General features: G+C 42.3%; 2 protein-coding genes across 2 annotated transcripts in view; one reads left to right on the forward strand and one right to left on the reverse strand.

The window, feature by feature from the left end:
- Window positions 1–4: 4 nt before the first annotated feature.
- The window catches only part of FBXW10B (F-box and WD repeat domain containing 10B), a 38623-nt gene continuing 12812 nt past the window's right edge, over window positions 5–25815 (reverse strand). The window contains exons 8-14 of the mRNA XM_026005533.2: window positions 20188–20309; window positions 16969–17117; window positions 15814–15956; window positions 9484–9642; window positions 7034–7302; window positions 6048–6203; window positions 5–874 (exon numbers count right to left, since the gene is read on the reverse strand). Of these exons, the coding sequence (XP_025861318.2) occupies window positions 54–874; window positions 6048–6203; window positions 7034–7302; window positions 9484–9642; window positions 15814–15956; window positions 16969–17117; window positions 20188–20309 (1819 nt within the window). The 3' untranslated portion in view covers window positions 5–53. The remainder of the gene's footprint in view (window positions 875–6047; window positions 6204–7033; window positions 7303–9483; window positions 9643–15813; window positions 15957–16968; window positions 17118–20187; window positions 20310–25815) is intronic.
- LOC112924914 (pescadillo homolog) lies at window positions 22483–24463 on the forward strand. The gene is made up of 2 exons (XM_072730401.1): window positions 22483–22677; window positions 22911–24463. The coding sequence occupies exons 1-2, from the start codon at window positions 22483–22485 to the stop codon at window positions 24459–24461; spliced, it is 1746 nt and encodes a 581-aa protein (XP_072586502.1). The 3' UTR covers window positions 24462–24463.

Below are 25815 nucleotides of genomic sequence, written 5' to 3' on the forward strand. Positions count from 1 at the left end.
AACATCCACTTGGTTCTCTGTTTATTTTAAGATGTTCATTTCCCAAGGCTGGTTCAGATAAACATGTTTTGTCCTAGTTCAGGGGCTGCTGTTTTCCCTCGCTTCATGAAATTATCGATAGGTAGCCCTTTGATTTTCCTGATCCATGCAGCTTTGCTGGCTTTTTCTGGATTGACCACTCCACTGGGCTCTCTGGCCTGATACTCCTTCATCTTGGCTTCCCCATACTCTTTCTCCTCCTTTACCGTCAACAACATGAACTCAGTGTTCATTCTAAAGGGATCAAGGGTCTTGTAGAAGCGAGGTCGTTCTTTCTTGACAGACTTGGTTGTCATGCCCATTGGTGGAGCCAGCATGCGGTTGGGTTTAATAACCTGCAGGCTGGTTAATGGGCTGAAGTTGCACACAGTCCCATCGATGGAGCTGGTCGCCTGGTCTTCACCCCTGAGGCTGCTCTCGAATCTGGGGTGGATAATCACAGGCTGGGGTATGGTGGACTGGACCCTGGGACTGTGCAAAGAGTTCTTCAGGTTGGGCTGCAGTTTCTGGATCTCAAGGGGAATATTGGTTTGTTTCACATTGATGGGAGGGTGGTTCCACCTCAACCTATCGACTGCGTTTTGGACTGATTTTCCTTTGAAACTCAGGACCTTCCTTGAATGGGAAATTGAAAGTCCCCAGGCATCAATGACTTGGGTTTGGGGCCTCCGGGGATAGGCAAACTCCCCTGAATTATGAGCCTGCTGCAGGGCATTAACTGTCAGAAGGAACTGATCTGGCGACATAGGGATTTGCCAGCGCTTTTTCTTTGAACGCCTGATCAAGTCTCCAGGAGTTTCGAGTTGTCCTTCTTTTTGTACTTTTTCCCCATCCTCTAGTTTTTCAGAAAGAGAAAACAAAAGCAAGTCAGAGTGTTCCATGACAACCAGTAAGTAGTTGCATGAAAGTTAAACCCATTCTAATGGCTGTGCAAACTGAGGTCTTTGTTATCCAATGGCCATGCCAAGATGTGGACAAAAATCCTCTGTGACACTGGAAATGATGACATATTCAACACAACAAGTGTTTAATAAATCTCCTAGAACCTGAGGACAAGTGTGTATTAAACTCTAGATATGCATGTTTTGGAGGTAAGGGATATAATACCAGTATTTCACACATTTTGAAACCTCCCTGTAGGAGGGAGCTTCACCCCTCTTTTATGATTCACAGAAAATAGGCCTTCTAAATTTATAGTAATGAGGGATGCCTGGATGGCTCAATGGTTGAGCATCTGCCTTCGGCTCAGGGCCTGATCCCACGGACCTGGGATCAAGCCTGCATCAGGTTCCCTGCTCAGTGGGGAGCCTGCTTCTCCCTCTGTCCATGTCTCTGCCTCTCTCTCTCTGTGTCTCTCATGAATAAATAAATATTTTAAAAACATAAAATAAAAAAATAAATTTATAGTAATGAATCTCTAAACAAATATTGTATCATAAAGTTTGATCTCCGTCTTATTGATTACTAATCAAACTTGATTCTAAATGATCTTTGGGCATTTCCAAAACCAAAACAGCCTCCAAAATATATATCACCCCTAGGAAATGCAAAATATCACAACATAACCAAAAAGTACAATTTCTGAAAAGGAGTTCCTAAAATGTTTTTGAGTAATAGCAGCAGTTCCAAAAGCCACTTGACATGAACAAGAGATTCACTCTAGCATACTACATGCAATCAAGGCTTCCAAGATGCTAAATACCTATGAAGTAACAAGGATGTCTTCGCACATGAGCAAATCTATTTTCTCTCTCCCATTTGGGCTTTTCAATCCCTACAATACCTCACAGATATACTGAAAACATTATCCCCATTTTTTAAAAAAGATTTTGTTTATTTATTCATGAGAGACACACAGAGAGAAGCAGAGACACAGGCAGAGGGAGAAGCAGGCTCCCTGCAGGGAGCCCAATGTGGGACTCGATCCCAGGACTCCAGGATCATTACCTGAGCCAAAGGCAGACGCTCAACCACGGAGCTACCTGGGTGCACTGCATTATCCCTATTTTACAAAAGGAATAACTCAGTCATGAAAAATAGAAGTTATTTGTCTAGTCCAATCTAACAATTAAAAGTCTGTATCCCAAATTATGTCAATGCATAACTAGCAAATAAAACACAAAGTGCACTGAGCATATAATTTTCCTTGACAAAAAGGGCTTTATCCCAAGATGTTTGTGTATGGGCATACTAAGAATGAAGTTTCAAATATCTCCCTGTCTACTTTGTTAGAAAAATAATATCTCATTAAATTATTAAATGTTGTGGGGTACCTGGGGTGGCTCAATGGTTGAGCGTCTACCTTTGGCTCAGGGCGCGATCCCAGATAGGATTGAGTCCTTCATGGGCTCACCATAGGGAGCCTGCTTCTCCCTCTGCTTATGTGTCTGCATCTCCCTTTGTGTCTCTCATGAATAAATAAATAAAAATCTTTTTAAAAATTATTAAATATTGTTAAATCATTAAATATTATTTAATAATTACAGTATTAAATGATTGTATTACATATTATTACATTCCTGTTAAATTGTAAAATATTAAGTATTTTTACTAAAGCATACAAAAATAAAATTAAGATATCAAAATCGGTCCTTCTAATCCCAGAATAAACCACCCTGCATGTGTGTGTGAAAACATACATAGCTTTTCTCCTCTAAGAAAAAGAATTGTGTCGGGGCACCTGAATGCCTGAGTCAGCTAAGCGTCTGACTTGACTTTAGCTCAGGCCACAAGATTGAGCCCCACCCAAGTCAGGCTCCCAGCTCAGTGTAGAGTCAGCTTGATATTCTCTCCTTCTCCCTCTACCCTCCCCGCACTGTCTATAAAATAAATAAATAAACAAAATCTTTAAAAAAAAAAAAAGGAATTGTGTTGAGAAAGTGGGGTTAGAGGGAACATACCTCAACTTAATAAAGACCATATATGAAAAACCCACAGCTAACATACTCAGTGGTGACACACACACTTGCACACACACACACACACACACACACACACATATACAGAAGAATATTATGTAGTCATTAAAAAGGATGAAATTATGCCATTTGAGACAACATAGATAGATCTGGAGGGTATTATGCTCAGTGCAGTAAGTCAGACCAAGAAAGACAAACACCACATGATTTCACTCACAAGTGAACAAGTGAATCTTAGAAAAAAAAAAGAATAAACAAAAAGTAGAATCAGACCTAAAAATACAGAGCACAAACTCATGTGCAATAAGTTGTGCAAGTGATGGGGAAATGAGCAAAATGGGTGAAGGGAAGCGAGAGATACAGGCTTCCAGTAAAGAAATGAATTAAGTCTCGGGAATAAAAGGCACAGCATAAGGATTACAGTCAATAATATTGTAATAGAGATGTATGGGGACAAATGGTAGCTACACTTGTGGTGAACAGGGCGCCATATACAAATCTGTCAAATCCTTATGTTGTACATCTGAAGCTAATGGAACATTGTGGGTCAACTATACTCAAAAATTTTTTAAAGGAATTGTGATGACTCATTGTTCATTAATGTGTCTTTTTTTTTTATAAGAATATATTGTGTGGCAGCCCCAGTGGCGCAGCAGTTTGGCACCGCCTGTGGCCTGGGGTGTGATCCTGGAGACCTGGGATCGAGTCCCACGTCGGGCTCCCTGCATGGAGCCTGCTTCTCCGTCTGCCTGTGTCTATGCATCTCTCTCTCTCTCTCTGTGTCTCTCATGAATAAATAAATAAAATCTTTAAAAAAAAGAATATATTGTGAATCTCTAAGTCACTATATGCTATATGTGGATCCTCATGATACAATTTTTAGCTAGTAGATCATATTCCACAGTATGAATTTTTCTTTATCTACTTAGTCATTGCCCACTGGTGGACATTTCATTTGTTAGTGATCAACTTTAAAGAAATGCAAATACTATTTTTCTTTATCATATAAGCAAGTACAAAATTATGGATAAGCAAGTACAAAACTATGGATAACACCCAGTTTGGGCATGGATGCAGTGGGAGTTATCATGCATTGTTGGTGGGACTGTAAATTGATGAATCATTTTTTTTAAATTTTTTTTATTTATTTATGATAGTCACAGAGAGAGAGAGAGGCAGAGACACAGGCGGAGGGAGAAGCAGGCTCCATGCACCGGGAGCCTGATATGGGATTCGATCCCGGGTCTCCAGGATCGTGCCCTGGGCCAAAGGCAGGCGCCAAACCGCTGCTCACCCAGGGATCCCTGATGAATCATTTTTAAGGATGACTGTGGCAATATCCTTCTGAATTTTTTCTTTTTTTCTTTTTTTCTTTTTTAAGAAAACACCCTCAAGGCAGGGCTTGAACTCATGACCCTGAGATCAAGACCTGAGCTGAGATCAAGAGTCAGATGCTTAACCAACTGAGCTACCCAGGTGCTCCTCTAATTTTTTTTAATCCAAAGAAAATAATCAGTTATGCTAGTGTTATCTTCTTTTTTCATTATTTTAAAACATTTTAATTCCAATATAGTGAACATACAGTATTATGTTAGCTTCAGGTGTACAATATAGTAATTCAATCATTCTATACATTACCTAGTACTCATCATGACAAGCGTACTCTTCATCCCCTCCACCTACTTTACCCATGCCCCCACCCACCTCCCCTCTGGTCACCATCAGTTTATTCTCTACAGTTAAGGGTCTGGTTTTTGGTCTTTTTTTCTTTGTTTGTTTTGCTTTGTTTCTTAAATTTCACAAAAAAGTGAAATCATATGGTATTTGTTCTTCTCTGACTGACTTATTTCACTTAGCATTATATCTAGATCCAAATGGAAATATTTCATTCCTTTTTATAGCTGAGTAATATTCGTGTGTGTGTGTGTGTGTACCACCTCTTCTTTTTTTTTTCAATTCTTTTTAAATTTATTTATATGTGAGGAGAGCATGAGCAGGAAGGACAGAGGGAGAGGGAGAGATGTGCTCGCTTCGGCAGCACATATACTTAAAAAAAGGGAGAGGGAGAAAGAATCTGAAGCAGACCTGTGCAGAGCATGGAGCCTGATTGCAGGGCTAGATCTCACAACCCTGAGATCATGACCTGAGCTAAAACCAAGAATCAGTCACCTATATATCTGAGCTGCCCAGGCACCCCTATACCACCTCTTCTTTATCCATTCATCTATTGATGGACACTTGGGGAACTTCCATAGTTTGGCTATTGTAAATAATGCTGCAGTAAACAGGGATGCAATCTTTCTAATTTTTTATAGGTTTATTTATTTATTTACTTACTTACTTATTTATTTTAGAGAGAGAGCCCAAGCAGGGGTAAAGGGAGAGAGAGAGAAAAGCAGATTCCCCACTAAGTGCAGAGCCTGCTGTGAGGCTCAATCTCACAACTCTGAGATCATGACCTGAGCTGAAATCAAGAGTCAGATGCTTCACCAGCTGAGCCATCCAGGTGCCCCAATATCTTTCTAATTTTTAAGGGCAGTTATCCTTTGCCTCAGCATTGCCACTCCTAAGACTTTACGCTATAGGTATACCTCTACGGGTACATAAACGTTAGGCTTTTTTCAAGGATGCCCATTGTTAGTATAGCCCTCCTGAAACTTAATTTGTTTTACCCTCACCTTGAAGCTGGGCTCTATAGGGAATTTGATTCAAAGAACCACTATTACATTAGCAATAAATATTTGAAAGCATTCTAAATTTTTACCAAAGTCTCTCTCAAAAACAACAAAGGGATATCCTATTCATGATGACACACCAGTCCAAGAAGTGAGAAGTCTCAGTGGCAGGCATGGGAGGCAGCCTGTGAGCCCTCAACTGGAAGCACAGCTCTTCCAAAGTTTTCATGCTGGACCTCAAGTTAGTAAAGAAAACCAATTACCCTTCAGCAAAGTCAGACATTTTACCCACTCTGAATTCTCAAAGATAAGCAAAGTCATTGACTTGCTGAAAAACTAGACAGAACAGACCAAGTGAGCAATAGAGAGAAAGGGAGAGAGAGGATCTTGCCCCTGATCTGGAATAAAATATCACCGTTGGTTGTTTCTCCTGTGAGGGATTTTGTTTCAGAACTCTCTTGTCCACCATCTATGCCATTTGCATCCTTAGAAACAGGACTTGCTCTCTTCTTGCCATCTCTCCGGGGCGATTTTAACTTTCCTTGACTTTGAGGTGCCTCTAATAACACTTCTAAAGGAAGATTAAGGAGGAAATCATAGTAATTACATAATTCAGTTAGGTCTAAATAATGGGGGCATAGCTGGTAATTTGGCTGATTTTCACCCAAACTATCACCTTGTTGTTTGTCGTCAGGTGACACTAGGTAAGTCATATGGAGCCTGAGGTCTGCATCACATCCTGCCTCTTCTGTCACCCACTTTTTCAACTGATTGTCAAGCTTTAGGCATTATCTAAACCTACTGGTTTCTCTTTTCAAGACAGAGCTCATCATTTGTCGTGTAACACACCTGGACGCGATCTCTTGATGTTCTCTCTAGAGCCGCAGATCCAGTTTCACATAACAAATATGGGACAAGTGAAAGGAAGGAGTCTGGCATTCCACACATCACTCACACGCATGTACACACACGCACATCTGCTTCCTACTAGTATTCTCTGGGTATGCATGTTATCAACCAGGGCTCTAGAGATAATACATTCTGCATAGAACATTTTTCTATGGTATAATAATATCTTGTCTCTGTCCTAAGGAAATAATTATGCAATCTATGTTTGAATGGGAGTGGAGAGCATTGGTTGTTTTTCGTTTTAATGGCAAGTGGTAAGGGCCAGTGTCATCTACTGTACAAAGATTCTAGTATGTTTGTAAACCCAGGTCTTGAAAATCAGGAGATTCTCTTGAGCTGGAGAATGGTCTCCCACCTTCCTTAAAGGTTCAGATTTACATCATCAAGAAACCATTGGCTAAAATATCATACAGAAAAACTAGTCCTGCCAGCCCCCCTCCCCAGGTGGTTCATCGGGTACCAGTGAGGTGGCCTAGGATGCAGCTCTCTTACCTGTAGGTACCTTGGTTGCCTTGAGGAAAACTCGGGACCTGTAGGGTTTACTTAATAAGGACTCCTGGGCCACAGTTTGTTTACTGGATATGGAGTCCTTCAGGCTGAAAACCTGAGTGCTAGACCTGGAGAGAATTTCTGTGAGGCCATTTTCTTCCCGGTCATCCTCTTTATCCTTCTTCTTTTGTTTGGCCCGGTCTGGAGCATACTGCCACTTTATATTCTCAAACTGGAACATGAGAATATTGTTCTCTGTGTTGATCACCATCCTGGAACCAAAACAACAAGATTGCCCACAAAAGGCAAGGAGGCCACAACTACCCGGCCTCCAAAAATGCATTTCAAATACTGTCCCATCTGGGGCAGCCCCGGTGGCGCAGCGGTTTAGCACCGCCTGCAGCCAAGGGTGTGATCCTAGAGACCCGGGATCGAGTCCCATGTTGGGTTCCCTGCATGGAGCCTGCTTCTCCCTCTCCCTGCTTCTCCCTCTGCCTGTGTCTCTGCCTCTCTCTCTCTCTATCTCTCTCATAAATAAATAAAATCTTTAAAAAACAAAGCAAATACTGTCCCATCCAAAGCTAAGCCCAAGGGCCCAAGAAATGACTCTACAAACAGGATGGTGGAGGTGATTGGAGGGTCTGGAGCCATGAATGGTAGCAGGCCAGGCAACAGGGGTGGTTCTCTTTAAAATTAACTGTAAGAAGGGTACATATGTTTTGATCACTTCACCTTTCAAAGTAAAATATTTTAAAATAGATTTCCGTTCATAGAGTGAGTGCCAAGTCCCTAGGGTGCCCAAAGCAGAAAGGAAAGGTACTCATTAATGTCTTAAAATTCACTCTTTTTTTTTTTTTTAGGGCACAGCATCCAAATGCCATGTTTCATTGCTGTGATGGGGGTAAGGAAAACTCTGTAATGTGGAGGACTCTGCTCCCTCGCTGACCCTCCAGCCAACTCTCCGTCCCTCTATCATTCCAGGGACCCTTTGCATGCTCTACATTTAAACAAAACAGCTGCATTTTTATAAAGCAGGATGATTTCCATCTTCCCTAATCCACACTTCTATGCCCTGGTAGGAAAAGAACTCCAAACCTGAGCCCCCCAGCAGGGCCCCGGCCCCCCAACCACCCACTGGTTTCTGTTGTCCACAATGCTCATAGATCTACTCTGTGCCTCGATCTCCTGGAACCATAAACAAGAAATGGCAATACCAGGCGTAGGTTCCTTTGTGCTCTGAAACGCTGAATTTGAACCCCTTAACTGTCAGCATCAACTCTCTGTAAAAGTGGCTTGTTTTGGTTAGAAATGCTAGAATGGAATTTGGGGAATCTTTCCAATTAGGAATCCCTTTTGGACTCCACTTTTACTCAGGTTCAGAGGAAACTGTCTCTCTTTGGATGTCATAAAAAAAGAAAAGGTCAGGGGACTCCTGGGTGGCTCTGCAGTTAAGCATCTGCCTTTGGTTCAGAGCGTGATCCTGGGGTCTGGGGTTGAATCCTGCATCGGGCTCCTTGTGGGAAGCCTGCTTCTCCTTCTGCCTATGTTTCTGCCTCTCTCTCTCTCTTTCTCTCTCTCTGTCTCTCATAAATAAGAAAGAGAGAGAAAGAAAGAAAGAAAGAAAGAAAGAAAGAAAGAAAGAAAGAAAGAGAAAGAAAGAAAGAAAGAAAAGAAAGAAAGAAAGAAAGAAAGAAAGAAAGAAAGAAAGAAAGAAAGAGAGAGAGAAAGAAAGAAAGAAGAAAGGAAAAAGGTCAGAGGTGATTTTTTTTAATGGCATTATTACCTGGTAACTGAAAAGTGTCCCTTTATTGAGACTTCTTACCAACCTTTAAGATGGGAAATAGCACTAGTATAGTAGCATTAAAAGGAAGGCAATCAGGCTCAGGAAAATTAACTGATTTCAACTGAGCCGGTGCAAAAGTTAATTCTATTTGGGCATTTTCACAAAATATTGCCTTCAACCTAGCCTATGATAAATACAATACTACCTAGAGATAGTCACAATTCTGGTTTCTGTAAACTCACCTGCTCAGCTCTGCCCCACTGAACACTGGACCCCCTGCTAATACCATCCCATACCCTCCTATGAGTCTCTTTGCACCAGGAGTGAGCATCAGAGACAGAAGGTCAGAGAAAGCACTCTCTGCAAGCAACAGGGGCTACACATCTACAGCGGAGCCACACTGTACTCACTGCCTGATTAGCCCAGACATCCAGGACAACTTAAGAGTAATGCAAACCCTGCTTGCTAAGTTTTGTGCAAAGTCTGATTAGCCACTCCCCCAAAATGATTATTGCCTTTCTACAGCCAAAGTATTAACTTTCTACAGCTAACATTGTAGGGGGAGCACCCACTCTCGCCTACTGCCGGCAAATGCAGGGCTGGTGTCCCAGAGAAGAAAATCATCCAAACGAAAGAGCTCACGGCTCTGACCTCCACGCCTACCACCCACCTGTTGCCCTGAATAAAGAAGGACAGCACAGGATCACCTCTGCCATTGGCTTTCATCACCTTCAGACAGTTCCCATTTAGGAAATTGTAAATGCGGATTTTGCCATCTGCACAGGCACTGATTACCCGGAGGAAGAGTAGAGCCACGTGGAGCACTTCCCTGGAATGGAACAGAGCAACAGGCAGTATGTGTCGGCTGGCAAACTGTTGGGGTTTGTTTGTAAGCTTGTTGTGGGCATGGCTGGGAGGCTTTGGTCACAACTGCCCTGCATGTGATGCTTGCCATCATTTCATAATTCTGGATGCAAACCTTTAACCTTCAAGACATGGTTGTGCCCTCTCCTCCCCTTCTGCTATAATTTTTCTGACAATCTGGTCGCAGTGCCACAGGATAGCAAGAAGCAAAGGCTTAGGTCATGGGTTTGTGGGATTTTTTTGTCTTTTGTTTTGTCTGATCATAGATTATCACACATTTCCTCTTACAATTTGGTTCCTACCTACTGGTTTCTACAAAAGTCATGCAGAGAAGTGCTTGATGTTTTGCTTACTTTTCAAGCAGCATTTATAGATAAAGAACAGAACAGATGGGAAAATGATCATCTTTATATGAAGCAAAAACCTGATATTTCAGCAGTTTCATTGAGGGTCTTAAATTGATGGCTTCTGTTCTTTCAGTGAAATATCCCAAAGGAAAATTGTTCCCAGGGATGAGAGCTCCCTTTTGTGGTAACCAGCAGAAACAGAGAGAGGACCAGGAGGCTTAGATGCCTCCAACAAAACCTTCCTACCACGGCTATGGCCAAGTGGGACTCCAGGAGTGTGGAATATTCAATTCTGCAAAATACAATTACCCCATTCCTGTTAAGGATACTAGAAAGTTGAATTTGGTGCCACCAATTTGTTATATCTTATGTGCAAAGCAAGTCCTTTGATCCCTGCCATCTGTACCCATCCAAGTCCATCCATGGCCCAACTCATGTGCTACCTTCTCCATAAAGTCACACTTTATTTCCATTTCCCCTTTCCCACAGACACATGCACAAACCTCAGGTACACTGTTAGATTCCCTTGGGCAGAACACATGTCTTACTCATCTTTGCATGCCCAGCACCTAACACAAGTCCTAGCCCATAGAAGGTCCTCAATAAATATCTGTTGAAAAGGCAAGTGTCAGCTCAAGTTTCAGAGTATGATCATTGATACAGTGGATTAAAAGAATGACATCCACACCATACCATTTGGCCTTAGCCCTGAATCATATCTAAGGGCCAGATTAAGACGTTTCAAAGCCCCAACTTCTAGCAAAACAGAAACAACTAAGACTTTGAAAGGCAGCAGCATGCTTAGCATGTTCAAAGGACAACAAAAAGGCCAATGTGGCTCATGTGATAGATCAATCAATCAAATGATCACTCACTCCACAGTGTAAAATAAGTATAAGAAAGTCCAACAAAGTTCTAGTTTTATTTTTAAGATGGAAACATAAAGCATTTATTGGTGCCTTAAATGCATCTTAGTCTACTTGTAGGAAAATCCAGAGCTAGGAGAGATACCTTATGATAGAAGGGTTTGCCTCTTTCAAAAGTATCTCTTTTGATCTTGCAGAGCTAGACCTGCACTTCTCATAGGCTCCGATGACATTTGGTAGTTCAGCCTATACCATTATAGCCTTGTGATGGAAAGCATGGGCTCTGGGATCAGAAAACCTGGGATCAAAACTTGATTCTAGGGATCCCTGGGTGGCGCAGCGGTTTGGCGCCTGCCTTTGGCCCAGGGCACGATCCTGGAGACCCAGGATCGAATCCCACATCGGGCTCCCGGTGCATGGAGCCTGCTTCTCCCTCTGCCTGTGTCTCTGTGTCTCTCTCTCTCTCTCTCTGTGACTATCATAAATAAATAAAAATTAAAAAAAAAAAAAGAAAAAAAAACTTGATTCTACCACTTACTGACTGTGTAACTTTGAGAAAGTACCATAACCTCTCAGTATTTAGTTTTCTCCTCTATGAAAAAGGGGTTAAAAGGGCAGCCTGGGTGGCTCAGCGGTTTAGCCCCGCTTTCAGCCCAGGGCATGATCCTCAAGTCCCACGTCAGGCTCCCTACGTGGGGCCTGCTTCTCCCTCTGCCTGTGTCTCTGCCTCTCTCTGTGTGTGTGTGTCTCTCATGAATAAATAAATAAAATATTTTTTTAAAAATGAAATGAAAAATGGAGGGTTAGTGATTTCTGCCTCAGAGGACTGCTGTCAGGATTAAATTAATGAAGACACCTTTCAGACAGCCCAGTATCGACCCAATAATGATTATTATGATCCTATCATAGCCCAGTCTCCTTTCAGATTTTATCTCACCCTATAAATAAGTCATTTCTTTCTTAAGTCTCCTTTTTTGTTCCTTCTTTATCAAAAGACACTGCAGAGAGTGATGTCAGGAAGAATAGTGGAAGGAACTCCAAAATCCTTCCCCAAAACCCTTCCATAAAAGCAATGAAAAAACTATCACACTCAATTTTTTCAGAACTCTGGAAAATAACCAAAGGCTTACAGCAACCCAAAGAGCACTCAGACAAAAAATAATGGCTTTGTCCCAATACAAAGAGTGAACTTTATGATATATTGACTTACCCGACATGGTCCCATTTCCAACCCCCAGCTCAGTGGTAACCATGAAAATAGCAGCCCACATTCCTGGCACTAGAGGAAACAGAACAAATTTCCTTTACAACAAACTTCCTTTACAGCCTCTCTCAAGGCTTCCTGGAAGACTGGCTCAAGAAGCTTGTCTTTATTTTGCCATAGTAGGAACTCACCCAATGCTAAAGCCACTAACTTGGCCGATGGGGGCTAGGGGGACAGGTGGAGGGGGCACAGTATTCCTTGAAAGCCTTCATAGGCAAATATTGTAGTCACTGCTGCCTAAGGCAATAGATATCCATTAGATCAAACATTACACTAACCAAAAAGCTTTAAAGTTAAAACCAGGAAATAAAACATCCATAAGGATTTTGAAAAGCTCAGGCATATTCTTGGGACTCTATGTGACCATATACAGGGTTGTACACATGCTGAGGAAAGACCTGAAAAAGCCCTAAGCTCTCACTCTTAGCTGACCTTAATATTCTCCACAAGCAAAAGTAAGAGCAGAGTTGTAAACTGGCTGATTGAAAGTTTCCCTCAACAGGCACACAGAGCTCCTTGGCAAAGAGTGGGAGATATTTCACTTCCAGGTGTTCAAATAAACCTTATTCCAGTCAGTGCACTACCCAGCTAATAGAATAGAGGTTTCAGCAGTCAAACAAGACACCTATACAGACTCACTAAACAAACACATGATAAAAAACACAACAAACCCTGGGAATGGGGAAGAATATGATTTCCAGAGACATCATATTAAAATATGCCAAATGCCCAGTTTTCAAATATATATATATAAAGCATAATAAGATACTAAAGATTATAGAGAGGAAAAAAATTAATCAACCATCTACAAGGAAGTCTAATGGTTGGACTTTTAAGACAAAGACTTTAAATCATCTATTCTAAACATGTTCAAATAGCAAATACATGTCTACAAAACTAAAAGAAAGTATGAGAATAGTGTCTCACCAAATAGAGAATACCAATAGAGTTAGAAAATATTTTTTTAAATGTTCACATAGAGATTCTGGAGTTGAAAACTATAATAACTGAGATGAAAATCCACTAGCGGGACTCAACAGCACATTTATGTAGGCAGAAGAAGCAAAAGACTTGAAGAGGGGTCAATTTAGATTTTCCAGTCTAAAGAACAGAAAGAAAAAAGAATGAAGACCAATGAACAGAATCTCAGAAGCCTGTGACATCATTAAACATCAACACATCATACTAAGAGTCCCAGAAAGAAAGGAGAGAAAGACGCAGAAATATTTGAAGAAGTAATACCCAAAAGCTTTCCAAATATAATGAAAAACATTAATCTACAAATCCAAGAAGCTCAATAAACCCAAACTGTGATAAAGTTAAGAATTCCACATCTAGATATATCATAATCAAACTGTAAAAAGCCAAAGTCCACGACAATATTGAAAGCATCAAGAGAGAAGCACCTCATCCCATAAAAAGGATTAACAACTGATTTTTCATCAGAAACCAACAGAAACTATGGAGTCCAAAGGCAATGAAACGACATACTCAAAGTGTTGGAAGGAAAAAAAATAACTGTAAACCAAGAATTCTATATCCATCAAAACCATCCTCAAAAATGGAGAAATTAAGACATTCACTAATAATCAACACTGAGAGTTCATACTAGCAAGAAATGCTATACGGGTTCCTTCAGGTTGGAATGAAAGGGCATTAGATAGAATTCAAATCCACATGAAGAAACAAAAGAGCATCAATAGAGGTAACTACCAATGTAAAAGACAGTATAAATGTGGGGTTTTTTGTTTAAAAGTCTTTTTTGGGGGATCCCTGGGTGGCTCAGCGGTTTAGTGCCTGCCTTCGGCCCAGGGCGTGATCCTGGAGTCCCAGGATTGAGTCCCACATCAGGCTCCCTGCACGGAGCCTGCTTCTCCCTCTGCTTGTGTCTCTGCCTCTCTCTGTGTCTCTCATGAATAAATTTTAAAAATTAAAAAAAAATTTGGATCAAGAGGGCAGAAGGAAGACCCTTTTCTTCAGTTCTTCTTCCACCAAAGGACAGATAGCATGACACCTACATTGTATTCAAAAGATGGGTAACAGTCCCATTGTTAGATCCCTCCAGCAAGGCAATCTGCAAATTGGTCCTCATTAACAATCAATTAGAAACATTTATTGAGCACTTCCACATGCACACCACTACTACAGTTGAGTGGAGGAGGGGCCTCACAAACAAGAACACTGACCATGTCCTCCCCATGTCTATGGATTTGCTGTAACTGTGAAGGTATCAAGGACCAATGTGAATGAGATGTTGAGGTTGTCATTCAATGGCAATAGAATGGTCTGAGAAGGTCTCATTGCTGAGGTGGAGTAGGAGGCTCCCAGGTTGACAGAATGGCTACCAAACTTTGAGGTTTGCTGGGAACAGGTTCTTTTCCAATACCTAAACTAAATCCTACAGAATCGTGCTTGGAAGGTTTTAAAAACATATAGTTGAAATTTTCAGGTGATGTCATAAATATTGACTCTTTCAAGTTTTGATGATCCAGATAACATGCTAAGAGGCTTACTGATCATCACATAAAGGTTGGATAAATCACGGAACAGAAGCCCTGCCCAGCACACGCTCATCAATAATGTAGTCATACACCACCAAGAGTAAACATACACATGTATACTCAAATCCCCTCCTACCTCCCACAAAGTCAGTGTGTCTGCTCAAGAGGTTCTTACGAAGATATGAGGAAATCTAGGGCCATATTTTACTAAACAACTATTCCCAATAGATCCCCTAGAAGATTCATTTACACTTTTAATCAATTAAGATAGTATTTTGTTTCCCTAGAGTTTTTAATAGTGCACTCAGGGGAAGAAGCACCATTTGTAGTGTATAAGAGTGACATAGCCTATAAACCCATGGCCATGGCAGAACCATTAACTGACCACAGTATCCTTTCCAAACAAGCTCAGATGTGACCTCAGACTACTTCTTAATTGGCTCCAAGCAGCCACCACCACTAAATTGGGATTGGAATTGTAAAATGAGATCCATTTGCTGTCCTAGAATAAAACGTAGCCAACATGGGGCACCTGGGTGGCTGTCAGCCAAGCATCTGCCTCCAGCTTAGGTCATGATCCTGGAATCCTAGGATCTAACCCCATGTCAGACTCCCTGCTCTGCTTTCCCCTCTCTCTCTGCTCCTCCCCCCGTTCATGCTTTCTCTCTCTCAAATAAATGAATAAAAGCTTAAAAAGAAAGAATGTCACCAACAGACTCAGATGAAAGCTCCTTTTTTAAGCCCTTATTTTTAAAACTTTGGCACTTGGATGATTTTAAGCCTTTGTGAACATAAGCTTCCTGGGGTAAAGACCAACTCCAAGTATTTTGTTTATTAGAACTGGCATTTTTGGGGACAGTTCTGCCAATATTCATAAGTTTGGTAGACAACAGATATAAACGTATCATGTGTGTCATAAACATAACATTTCAATAATTCCTCAAAGTCCACATCTAGTACTGCTATTTCTTAAGAGAAATAAGTGACAGTGGGAGATGAAATGGCCAAATGGGGGCAGAGTGGGGATAAGTAACAGGCAGAGGGGACAAAAGGTCAGCAGAGAGCAGAAGGGACCAATCTGCCAAAAACCAAAGTTTAGGCTATGAGGGAAAGGGAGAGAATACTACATCTATCAATCCAGGCTTTCCTGGCACCTACTTTGGATGCTTGAAGGCCATGAGGCACCGCTCATACTTTCCCACCATGCTCCAGGCCATGACCAGGCCATCAGCACTTCCCGAGAGGAGATGCCACTGGTCAAAGCACAGGCACTTCACGGCTCCCTCGTGGCCACTGAGAGTCTGCAAGAGAAGATGCCTCTGTTTCTAGCCCATCTTCAACTCAGATTGCAAGTTCTCCAAGGGCCAAAGCTGAAGGCTTCTTTAGGTGAATTGCAAAGCCACACTCTGCCAATCCATGACTACCACTCACTTGGTATTTACCGGAGCCAACTTTACTTTTGTTCTAATAAGGCCAGTGGTGTCCCTGCCTCCCTCTCTCCAGAGCTCTCTTTCCATTGAAGGAAGAATGTGGTCAAGAAGAGGCCTTGCTCTTGGTGGATCTGTAGCTGGGAACAGGTCTCATCTTCCTGGAATACTAGAGAGGGCCAGAATTCACCATCCTCTGCTGCCACAAGGTGTAGAAGGTGTAGGGCCAGGCATTCCATCCCCAGTTCCTTGCCAAGACTAGAGGACACCTGGGGCATCCCTGCACCTGTAACTGCTGGTTAGACCATGGTGACAACAAGATTAATGGGAAAAAATCCACCACCCAGGCCAGCAGCTTCTCACTGTACTCCTGTGCTCCTGGCACAAATGTATCTCACCACCACCCACTAGGGCCAGGGGGGTTTCAAACCCAACATTTTTGTGTGTGTGAACATTCAAGCACTTCCAAGACAGCCAATGTTCTCTTTTCACCAGAGAGTGAGGAGAAAAACCACTGTGACTTTGTTTGTTCCCTTACCCCACGCAAGAGTTGGGGTAAAATGTTCTAGAAAAGGAAAAGTCAGTTTACCTCTGCTATTAAAAGACCCTGAACCCATATATCATGCCGAGTCAGAATGTAGCCTTCTACCACCACCTCCATGAAAACGTGGGTCACATGATCCCTGACCCTCCACTGACTCCAAATGGCCCCCTTTGGTGGAGGGCAAGGAGGAGCTTCCACATCAGCTCTTCAGGACCACCCTTTTGGAGACTGTAAGTTGATAGCTTTAGGGATTCTGGGGAGCTCCATGGGGGAGGCCATAAGTCTCATCCAGTCCATCACCACTAGGGTGCCCCTTCCCCCCACAACTTACTTCCCTCTCACCTTTACTAGCTGGGCCATGACAATGTGCCACACTTTGACCAAGCCCCGCTCGCAACTGCTCACGATGTAGGTATCGTTGATTCTGGTGGCCAAGATGGGGTCTTTGTGTTTAAATGTCTTCAGACACTTCCCTGTTTCTATGTCCCACTCTGAAAGGGAAGGGGAAGAAGAGGGGCATGAAGGCAGGTTAAGGTAGAGTTCCATACCCCATCACAGAAGCCAAGCCCATCAAGTCAGACCCTAGAAGGCCATCACCCGGCCCAGCAGCTCACCAACAGCTCTGTGTGCCTCCAACTAGAGCTCCTGACCATGGGCCCCTGGGAGAGCCAGCAATGCACACACCTTGCCTCTAAACCTAGAATTTTGTGTTGGGGTCCAAGTGCTAGACAGCTCATCTCTAATAAGCCTCCTTCTTGAGCCTGAAAACTACTTGCTATTGAGTGGACTCCAAGAAAATCAAGGCATGTGTTCATGGCATCATTGCTTCCAGACACTATTCTCCTGACTCACCCTTTCTACCCCCAAAAGAAAAGAAAGCTGTCTATCCTTATTTACATTTTAAAATATTTCTGAATCTGACTTTTCGATTTTACTAACTGACAGATTGCCACAGCTGGGGGCAGGCTTAATGCTGCTTCTATATAGATGGTGCTGGAGCAACTGTCTAGGTTACCGTAAGTGTTAGGAAGTATGAAAGTAGAAAGGTAGGTGGGAGAACAAAGCTTAAAGAAAAAACTGAAATTAGGCACCACAAATTCATCAGGCCCAAAGTACCTCTCAGGCAACAGGATGCATAATCTAAGACAAAATAATAACCGCAGCTGATACTTAACCTATAGCACTTACGAGCCAGGCACCATTACAAGTGCTTGACATGTATTAACTCCTCTTCACAAGACAATTACTATCATTATTCCCCACCACACAGATGGGGAAACAGGCATAGAGGGGTTCAGTAACCTGGTCAAGATCATGCAGATGATAAGCAGATAGAGCTGGGTTTCAAATCCAAAGATTCTGGATCCAGAAGCCATGCTCTTAACCACATACATTAGATTAACCCTAACATATAAGAATGTTTTTCTTCATGTATTTTTACATATCCATTAGCCCTTTTATCCAATTAGAAAGAAGAAAACTGAGAGGCACTTGGCTGGCCTAGTAGGTGGAGCAAGAGACTCTTTATCTTGCGGTTGTGAGCTTGAGCCCCACATTGGACATAGAGATTACTTAAAAATAAAATCTTCAAAAAAAAAAAAAAAAGGGAGAAAGTCAGAAGATAAATTAAAAGAATCTATGGGGCAGCCCAGGTGGCTCAACGGTTTAGTGCCACCTTCACCCCAGGGCCTGATCCTGGGCACCCAGGGTTGAGTCCCACATCAGGCTCCCTGCATGGAGCTGGCTTCTCCCTCTGCCTGTGTCTCTGCCTCTCTCTCTCTCTCTCTCTCTCTCTCTCTTTCTGTGTGTGTGTGTGTGTGTGTGTGTGTGTGTGTGTCATGAATAAATAAATAAAATCTTTAAAAAAGGGATCCCTGGGTGGCGCAGCGGTTTGGCGCCTGCCTTTGGCCCAGGGCGCGATCCTGGAGACCCGGGATCGAATCCCACGTCGGGCTCCCGGTGTATGGAGCCTGCTTCTCCCTCTGCCTATGTCTCTGCCTCTCTCTCTCTCTCTCTGTATGACTATCATAAATAAATAATAATAAAAAAAAATAATAAAAAATAAAAAAATCTTTAAAAAAAATAAAAGAAAAGAATCTATGGGAAGGTGCCCTTGTTTAAAAATTTAACAAAGGGCACCTGGGTGGTTCAGTAGCCAAGCATCTGCCTTTGGCTCAGAGCATGATCCCGGGGTCCTGGGATCAAGTCCCACATCAGGCTCCCTGCAAGGAGCCTGCTTCTCCCTCTGCCTGTGTCTCTGCCTTTCTCTCTGTGTGTGTCTCTCATGAATAAATAAATAAAATCTTTTTTAAAATAAATAAATAAAAACTTAACAAGTGGGAGGTTACATTTCAGATCTCTAATCGTCTCTTTTTCCTTCTATTTTGGTAACCGAGGCAGGTGGGAGGACCCCAGGGGATGTAGGCAGTCTGGGGTCTGGGGCTAGGATTCTATAGGATAAAGCTCATGATGTAGAAGGCCCTTGATAATTTGGCCTCAACAAACTAACTAGCCTTATGTCCAACACCACATGCTGTAGTCCAGCCATACCAAGCAAGGGGAAGTTCTAGAAATACATCATTTTTTCAACCTTCTGTGAATTTGCCTGTGCTGTGCCTTCTGCTTATAATGTTCTATATTCTCCCTCTGCCTGTAGAACTATTTATCCTCAAGGCTGCACTCAAATAGCACCCTGCCTGTGGTGCTTTCCCTGTTACTCTTATTTCTATGGTCCCTTAGAATTTCACATGTTGGGATACCTGGGTGGCTTAGTCAGTTAAGCATCTGCCTTTGGCTCAGATCATGATCTCAAGGTCCTGGGATAGAGCCCAGCATCAGATTCCATGCTCAATGGGGAGTCTGCTTGTCCCTCTCCCTCTCTCTCTGCCCCTCCCCCTGCTCATGCTCTCTCAATCTCTCTCTCTCAAGTAAATGAAAATCTTTAAAAAAAAAAAAAAGAAAAGAAAAGATAAAGAAAAGAAAAAAAGAATTCCATGCGTTGGTTAGGAACACATGATTTAGAGTCAGTCAGCCCTGGGTTCAAGTCCCCACTCTACCACGCAGCAGCTCCAATTTGGGGCAAGTTGTTTTTCTCTCTGAATTTTAGATTCTTCATCTGTATCCATGCCATAGGCTTCTTGTGAGGGTTAAATAATCAATATGTGTAAAGCATCTACGTCAATCACAAAATTAGTATTCAATAAATGGCAGCTGTTATTATTCACATATTTATTATAGCCTCCATTGCATATTCATGTATCTATCCTCATTAAGAGATTATGAGCCTCTTGAGGAGATAAAAAGCCATATTGAAAGGGCCATATCATATTCATTTTTTATCTTAGCACCTAGCAGTGTCTAATATATTGTAGGTATTCCATAAATAGTTGTTAAATGAATGGATCAATAGATACGTGGATGGATGAATGAATGGATGGTTGGATGGATGGTTGGATGGATGGATAAAAGAATGTCTTCCTATAGAAATGAGCAAAACAAGTATTTTGACAACCCATGGATTTGGGGAAATTTCTGAGAAAGTTTAAGGAATTTCTTTCTCACCTTTCACTTGGCAATCTCTTGCTCCAGATACGAGCCTGTTCTTATATAAATCCATGCAAGTGATTGTCCCCTGGTGGCCATTGAAGATTCGTATACAAGCCCCACTTTTCAGATCCCAGAATCTGCGGAATCAGGCCAAAAAAAAATGTTTTTGAGATTTTTCTGAGGGCCCAAAGGGATCATACTGTATATGACTTCCCTTAGATCAACATTTGTTGAAAGGCAGCAAAATTCGTGGTCAAGCTTAGAGTCAGAGGTCTGGATTTGAATCCCAGTTGCAGCTTTGGGAAAGTTACTTAATTTAAATCCCGGTGTGACTTTGGGAAAATTACTTAATTTCTGTGTAAGCTTCATTTCTTCATTGGCAGAATACAAATGATAACTATGATAGTTACACGTCATTGGGGTTTTGTGAAAAATTAAATACACAAATGCAATGATTGTCAACTAGGAGTGATTTCCACCCCTAGGGGACATTTGATAATGTCTGAAGACACTTGGTTGTCTCAAGTGGGAAGAGAGATGCTACTGTTATCTAGTGCGTAGAGTCCCAGGAACATCCTCCAATGCACAGGATAGCCTCCACATGAAGTATTTTACAGTCCCAAACTGAGAAACCCTGCATTAATTCATGTAACATTGGAACAATGATCAACACGTAGAAAATGCTTAGTAAGTTTTGGTTGGTATTAGGTGGAAGAGTTTCTAGAATTACCATCAGGCTTAAAATCCATGGCACTGATTCAACAGTAGGGCTGATTTTCAAATAAGAACAAAAGAACAATTTACTTCAGTCACTTGGATCTAAAATATTTTATGTGTATTTCTAAGACATATCTAAGAGATATATAGGAACATGTATGAGTCACACCATTTTTAATAAGCAAACCTGCCTGAGGTCTTTGAACCATCACTGATACAGACCTCCACTTCAGCCAGTTTGCTTTTGTGACAGGGCAAAGTGTAATATTAAGATATTGGGCTCTGAAGCCAGGTTGTCTGAGGTACAATCCCAGGTCCAATACTTACTAGCTGTATGATCTTGGATAAGTTAATGAACCACTCTATCTCAGTTTCCTCAGATGGAAATTGGAGATAATAATGATAGTTACTACCTCATAGAGTTATTATGAGACTCGGCACATAATAAACAATTAATAAATGTTTCTTTTGTTTTTCTTTGAATGTGCTAAGCTTTTTCTTCTAATATTCCCAAAGGTCCTGTGGCTTTAGCTGTCTGTCAGAGCCTGCTATGCACCCACAGTGCATTTAATGATATCCCACTGGCCTGGAAAAAAGCAAGTTTTGAATTTCTGTTTCTAGCAACATGGCCAACCACGTGTTCAGGTTGTTTTTCTTAATTTGTGCAGAAAAGATATTTGATAAACACTTTTAGAGAAATAGGAATAGGGATACCTGGCTGGCTCAGTCAGAAGAGCATGTGACTCTGATCTTAGAGTGGTAAGTTCAAGCTACGTGTTGGGTACAAAGATTACTTAAATAAATAAATAAGCTTTAAAAAAATAAAGAAAAATAGGAATAGGAATAGAAGGAACTTCCTTGATTCCACAAACTTATAAACAAAGAGTCATAACACCAAGCATTATACTTAGTGAAAAAACTATAGATGTACTCCCTTCAAAAAGGAGAACAAGATAAAGATGCCTGCTCTCACTGCTTCTGCTTAACTGGAAGGTCTAGGTAAAGTCAGAAAGAAAGAAAAAGAAAAAAGTAGTATATAAGTATTAGAAAAGAAGATAATTATCATAATTATTTCTGTTTGAAAGACTATCAGCATAGAAAAACCAAATCAGCACACATACTTTTAAAACTAATAAGAGGGCGAGGGTGAATGGGTGACAGGCACTGAGGGGGGCACTTGACGGGATGAGCACTGGGTGTTATTCTGTATGTTGGTAAATTGAACACAAATAAAACATTAATTTATTAAAAAAATGAAAAAAAGAAAATTTAAAAACATAAAAAAATAAAACTAATAAGAGAGGTTAGCAAGGTTACTGGATACAAGAACAATCTATAAAAATCAATATCATTGGTATAGAGATACCAGCAATAATCAATTTGAAAATATAAACAAAAATAAGATACTATTCACAATAGCAATAAACTTAAAGTTTATAGATATTAAATAATAATACACAGACTTAAAAAGAATACATAGACTTTTACAAATAAAATTTTAATATTTTTTAAAGAATTTATGTCCAGGGCACGTGCGAGAGGAAGTGGCGCTGTCAGTCCGCGCGGCGCTGGTAGACCCTTCAACGTGGAGCTATGGGAGGCCTGGAGAAGAAGAAGTACGAACGAGGCTCTGCCACCAACTACATCACCCGAAACAAAGCCCGGAAGAAGCTGCAGCTGAGCCTGGCTGACTTCAGGCGGCCGTGCATCCTGAAGGCAATTTATCCTCATGAACCCAAACATAAGAAGAAGGTTAACAAAGGCTCTACAGCAGCCCGAACTTTTTACCTTCTTTTTTTTTTTAAAGATTTTTTTTTAATTTTTATTTATTTATGATAGTCACACACACAGAGAGAGAGAGAGAGAGAGAGAGAGAGGCAGAGATACAGGCAGAGGGAGAAGCAGGCTCCATGCACCGGGAGCCTGACGTGGGATTCGATCCCGGGTGTCCAGGATCGTGCCCTGGGCCAAAGGCAGGCGCCAAACCGCTGCGCCACCCAGGGATCCCCCGAACTTTTTACCTTCTTAAAGACATCAAGTTCCTCCTCCATGAACCCATTGTCAACAAGTTCCAGGAGTACAAGGTGTTTGTCCGAAAGCTCCGGAAGGCATATGGGAAGAGTGAGTGGAACACTGTGGAGCGTCTAAAGGACAACAAGCCCAACTACAAACTTGACCACATTGTCAAGGAGCGGTACCCCACATTCGTAGATGCTCTGCGGGACCTGGATGATGCCCTCTCCATGTGCTTCCTCTTCTCCACCTTCCCACGGACTGGCAAGTGCCATGTACAGACCATTCAGCTGTGCCGCCGGCTCACAGTGGAGTTCCTGCACTACGTCATTGCTGCCCGTGCCCTGCGCAAGGTCTTCCTGTCCATCAAAGGCATTTACTACCAGGCTGAGGTGCTGGGGCAGCCCATTGTGTGGATCACGCCCTATGCCTTCTCCCATGATCACCCAACGGACGTTGACTACAGGGTCATGGCCACCTTCACTGAGTTCTACACCACTCTGCTGGGTCTCGTCAACTTCCGGCTCTACCAGTCGCTCAACCTGCACTACCCACCCAAGCTGGAGGGTCAGGCCCAAACAGAGGCGAAGACCAGTGAGGACACCTATGCATTGGACTCAGAGAGTTCTATGGAGAAACTGGCAGCCCTCGGTGCCAGTCTGGCTCGCATGGTGGTGCCTGTGGAGGAGGAGGCTGAGATGGATGAATTTCCTGCTGATGGGGAGATGACCGTGCAGGAGGAGGACCGCAGGAAGGAGCTGGAGGCACAGGAAAAGCAGAAGAAACTTTTTGAGGGCCTAAAGTTCTTCCTGAACCGCGAGGTGCCACGTGAAGCCCTGGCTTTCGTAATCAGGAGCTTTGGGGGGGATGTATCCTGGGACAAGTCTCTGTGCATTGGGGCTACATATGATGTCACAGACCCCTGCGTCACCCACCAGATTGTCGACCGGCCTGGGCAGCAGACACCTGTTATTGGCAGGTACTATGTGCAGCCCCAGTGGGTGTTTGACTGTGTGAATGCTCGGCTCCTCCTCCCCGTGGCAGACTACTTCCCCGGAGTGCAGCTGCCTCCACACCTCTCGCCCTTCGTGTCAGAGAAGGAAGGAGATTACATCCCTCTTGAGAAGCTGAAGCTGCTGGCCCTGCAGCGGGGAGAGCACCCAGGAAATACAGACGAATCTGAAGAGGAAGATGATGATGGTGATGAAGGGGGAGAAAATGAAGAGGAGGAGGAAGAAGATGCAGAGGCTGGTTCAGAAAAGGAAGAAGAGGCCCACCTGACAGCCCTAGAAGAGCAGAGGATGGAGGAGAAGAAGCCCCAAGTGATGGCAGGTACCGTGAAGCTGCAGGACAAGCAGCGGCTAGCCCAGGAGGAGGAGAATGAAGCCAAGCGCCTGGCCATCATGATGATGAAGAAGCGGGAGAAGTACCTTTATAACAAGATCATGTTTGGCAAGAGGCGCAAAATCCAAGAGGCCAACAAACTGGCAGAGAAGCAGAAAGCCCATGATGAGGCTGTGAGATCTCAGAAGAAGGCCAAGAGGATCAGGCCAGTGTGAGTGGTGGCAGCCTTTTGATGAGTCAGGCCCGTGGCCCTGCTCCTGGCAGCTGGACTTGGCACAGGCAGGCCAGAGGACCCGGGCTTGGTGGCAGGACCAGAGCCTCTTCTGTTTTCATCCCCTTCCTCCCCCTGCTGGCGCTGGCTTCCTCTTACGCTCTCTGGCTGGAACCCCAGCCGCAGTTGGATGGAGCTCCCTGTTGGTGGCTGGGCAGAGGAGAGGCCTCTGATGTTCCCAGGAGTCAGTGACATGGGAGGTAGGGGCCTGAGCAGCCCCTCACCAGCTGCTCCTGTTCCTCCTGGCTTTCTGCAGCACCCCCCTCACGCCATGGTTGGACCTGTAATTCTGCTGCTGTGATGGGGTGTGGGTGGGGAAGCATTTGTTATTAAACTGCTGGAGTTTTGGAAAAAAAAAAAAAAAGAATTTATGTCCAAGTAATCTTTACATTGAACGTGGGGCTTTAACTCACAACCCTAAGATTAAGAGTCGCATGCTCTACTGATTGAGCCAGCCAGGGATCCCTATAAATAAAACCTTAAAGGTCTAAGAAAGAAAAAAGAAACTAATGTGTTGACCAAATTAGTCAATAAACTCAATGCAACCACAATCAAAAGTCTAGTTTATATTTAAGTTAATGAACCTACTCTAAAAACTAAAAAAGATATATACTCTAGCTAAGTTACATTAAAAAGAAGAAGAAAAGTAAAAAAAAAAAAAAGAAAGAAAGAAGAAAAGAGTAGAACTTGCCCTACCATCATATATTATAACATTATCCTAATGCATAGTTAAAAACAAAACAAATTAAAAACCAGAATGTTCCTGATTGACATCTCAGCAAGTTATTTTGTGGGTATCAACAAGGTTATTCTCAATTTTTAGGGGAAGCATAAATCCTAGAATCGCCAACACAATACCGATGGAGGGAAACAAAGTTGGAAAACTGACAGTACTTGACTTCAAGACTTACTGCAAAACTATAGCAATCAAGATGGTGTGGTATTGGTTAAAGAACAGACAAATAGATCAATCAATGAAACTAAATAGAGAGCTCAGAAAGAAATTAGCAGAAATATAGTCAACTGGTTACAAAGATAATACAATGAAACAATAGTCGTTTTAACAAATGCTACTGCAACAACCCATAAGCAAAAAAAGTGAATGTAGGCACTGACCTAACACCCTTCACAAAAATTAACTCAAAATGGATCACAGACTTAAATGTAAAGTGTAAAACTATAATATTCCTAAAAGATAATGTAAGAGAAAACTAGCTGACCTCAGGTATGGCAATGATTTTTTTAGATAAAACACCAAAACACCAAAAGCACAATTAATGAAAAGAGATAATTGATAG

The sequence above is a fragment of the Vulpes vulpes genome, chromosome 12 (genome assembly GCF_048418805.1).
Source record: "Vulpes vulpes isolate BD-2025 chromosome 12, VulVul3, whole genome shotgun sequence".
NCBI classification, from domain to species: domain Eukaryota; kingdom Metazoa; phylum Chordata; class Mammalia; order Carnivora; family Canidae; genus Vulpes; species Vulpes vulpes.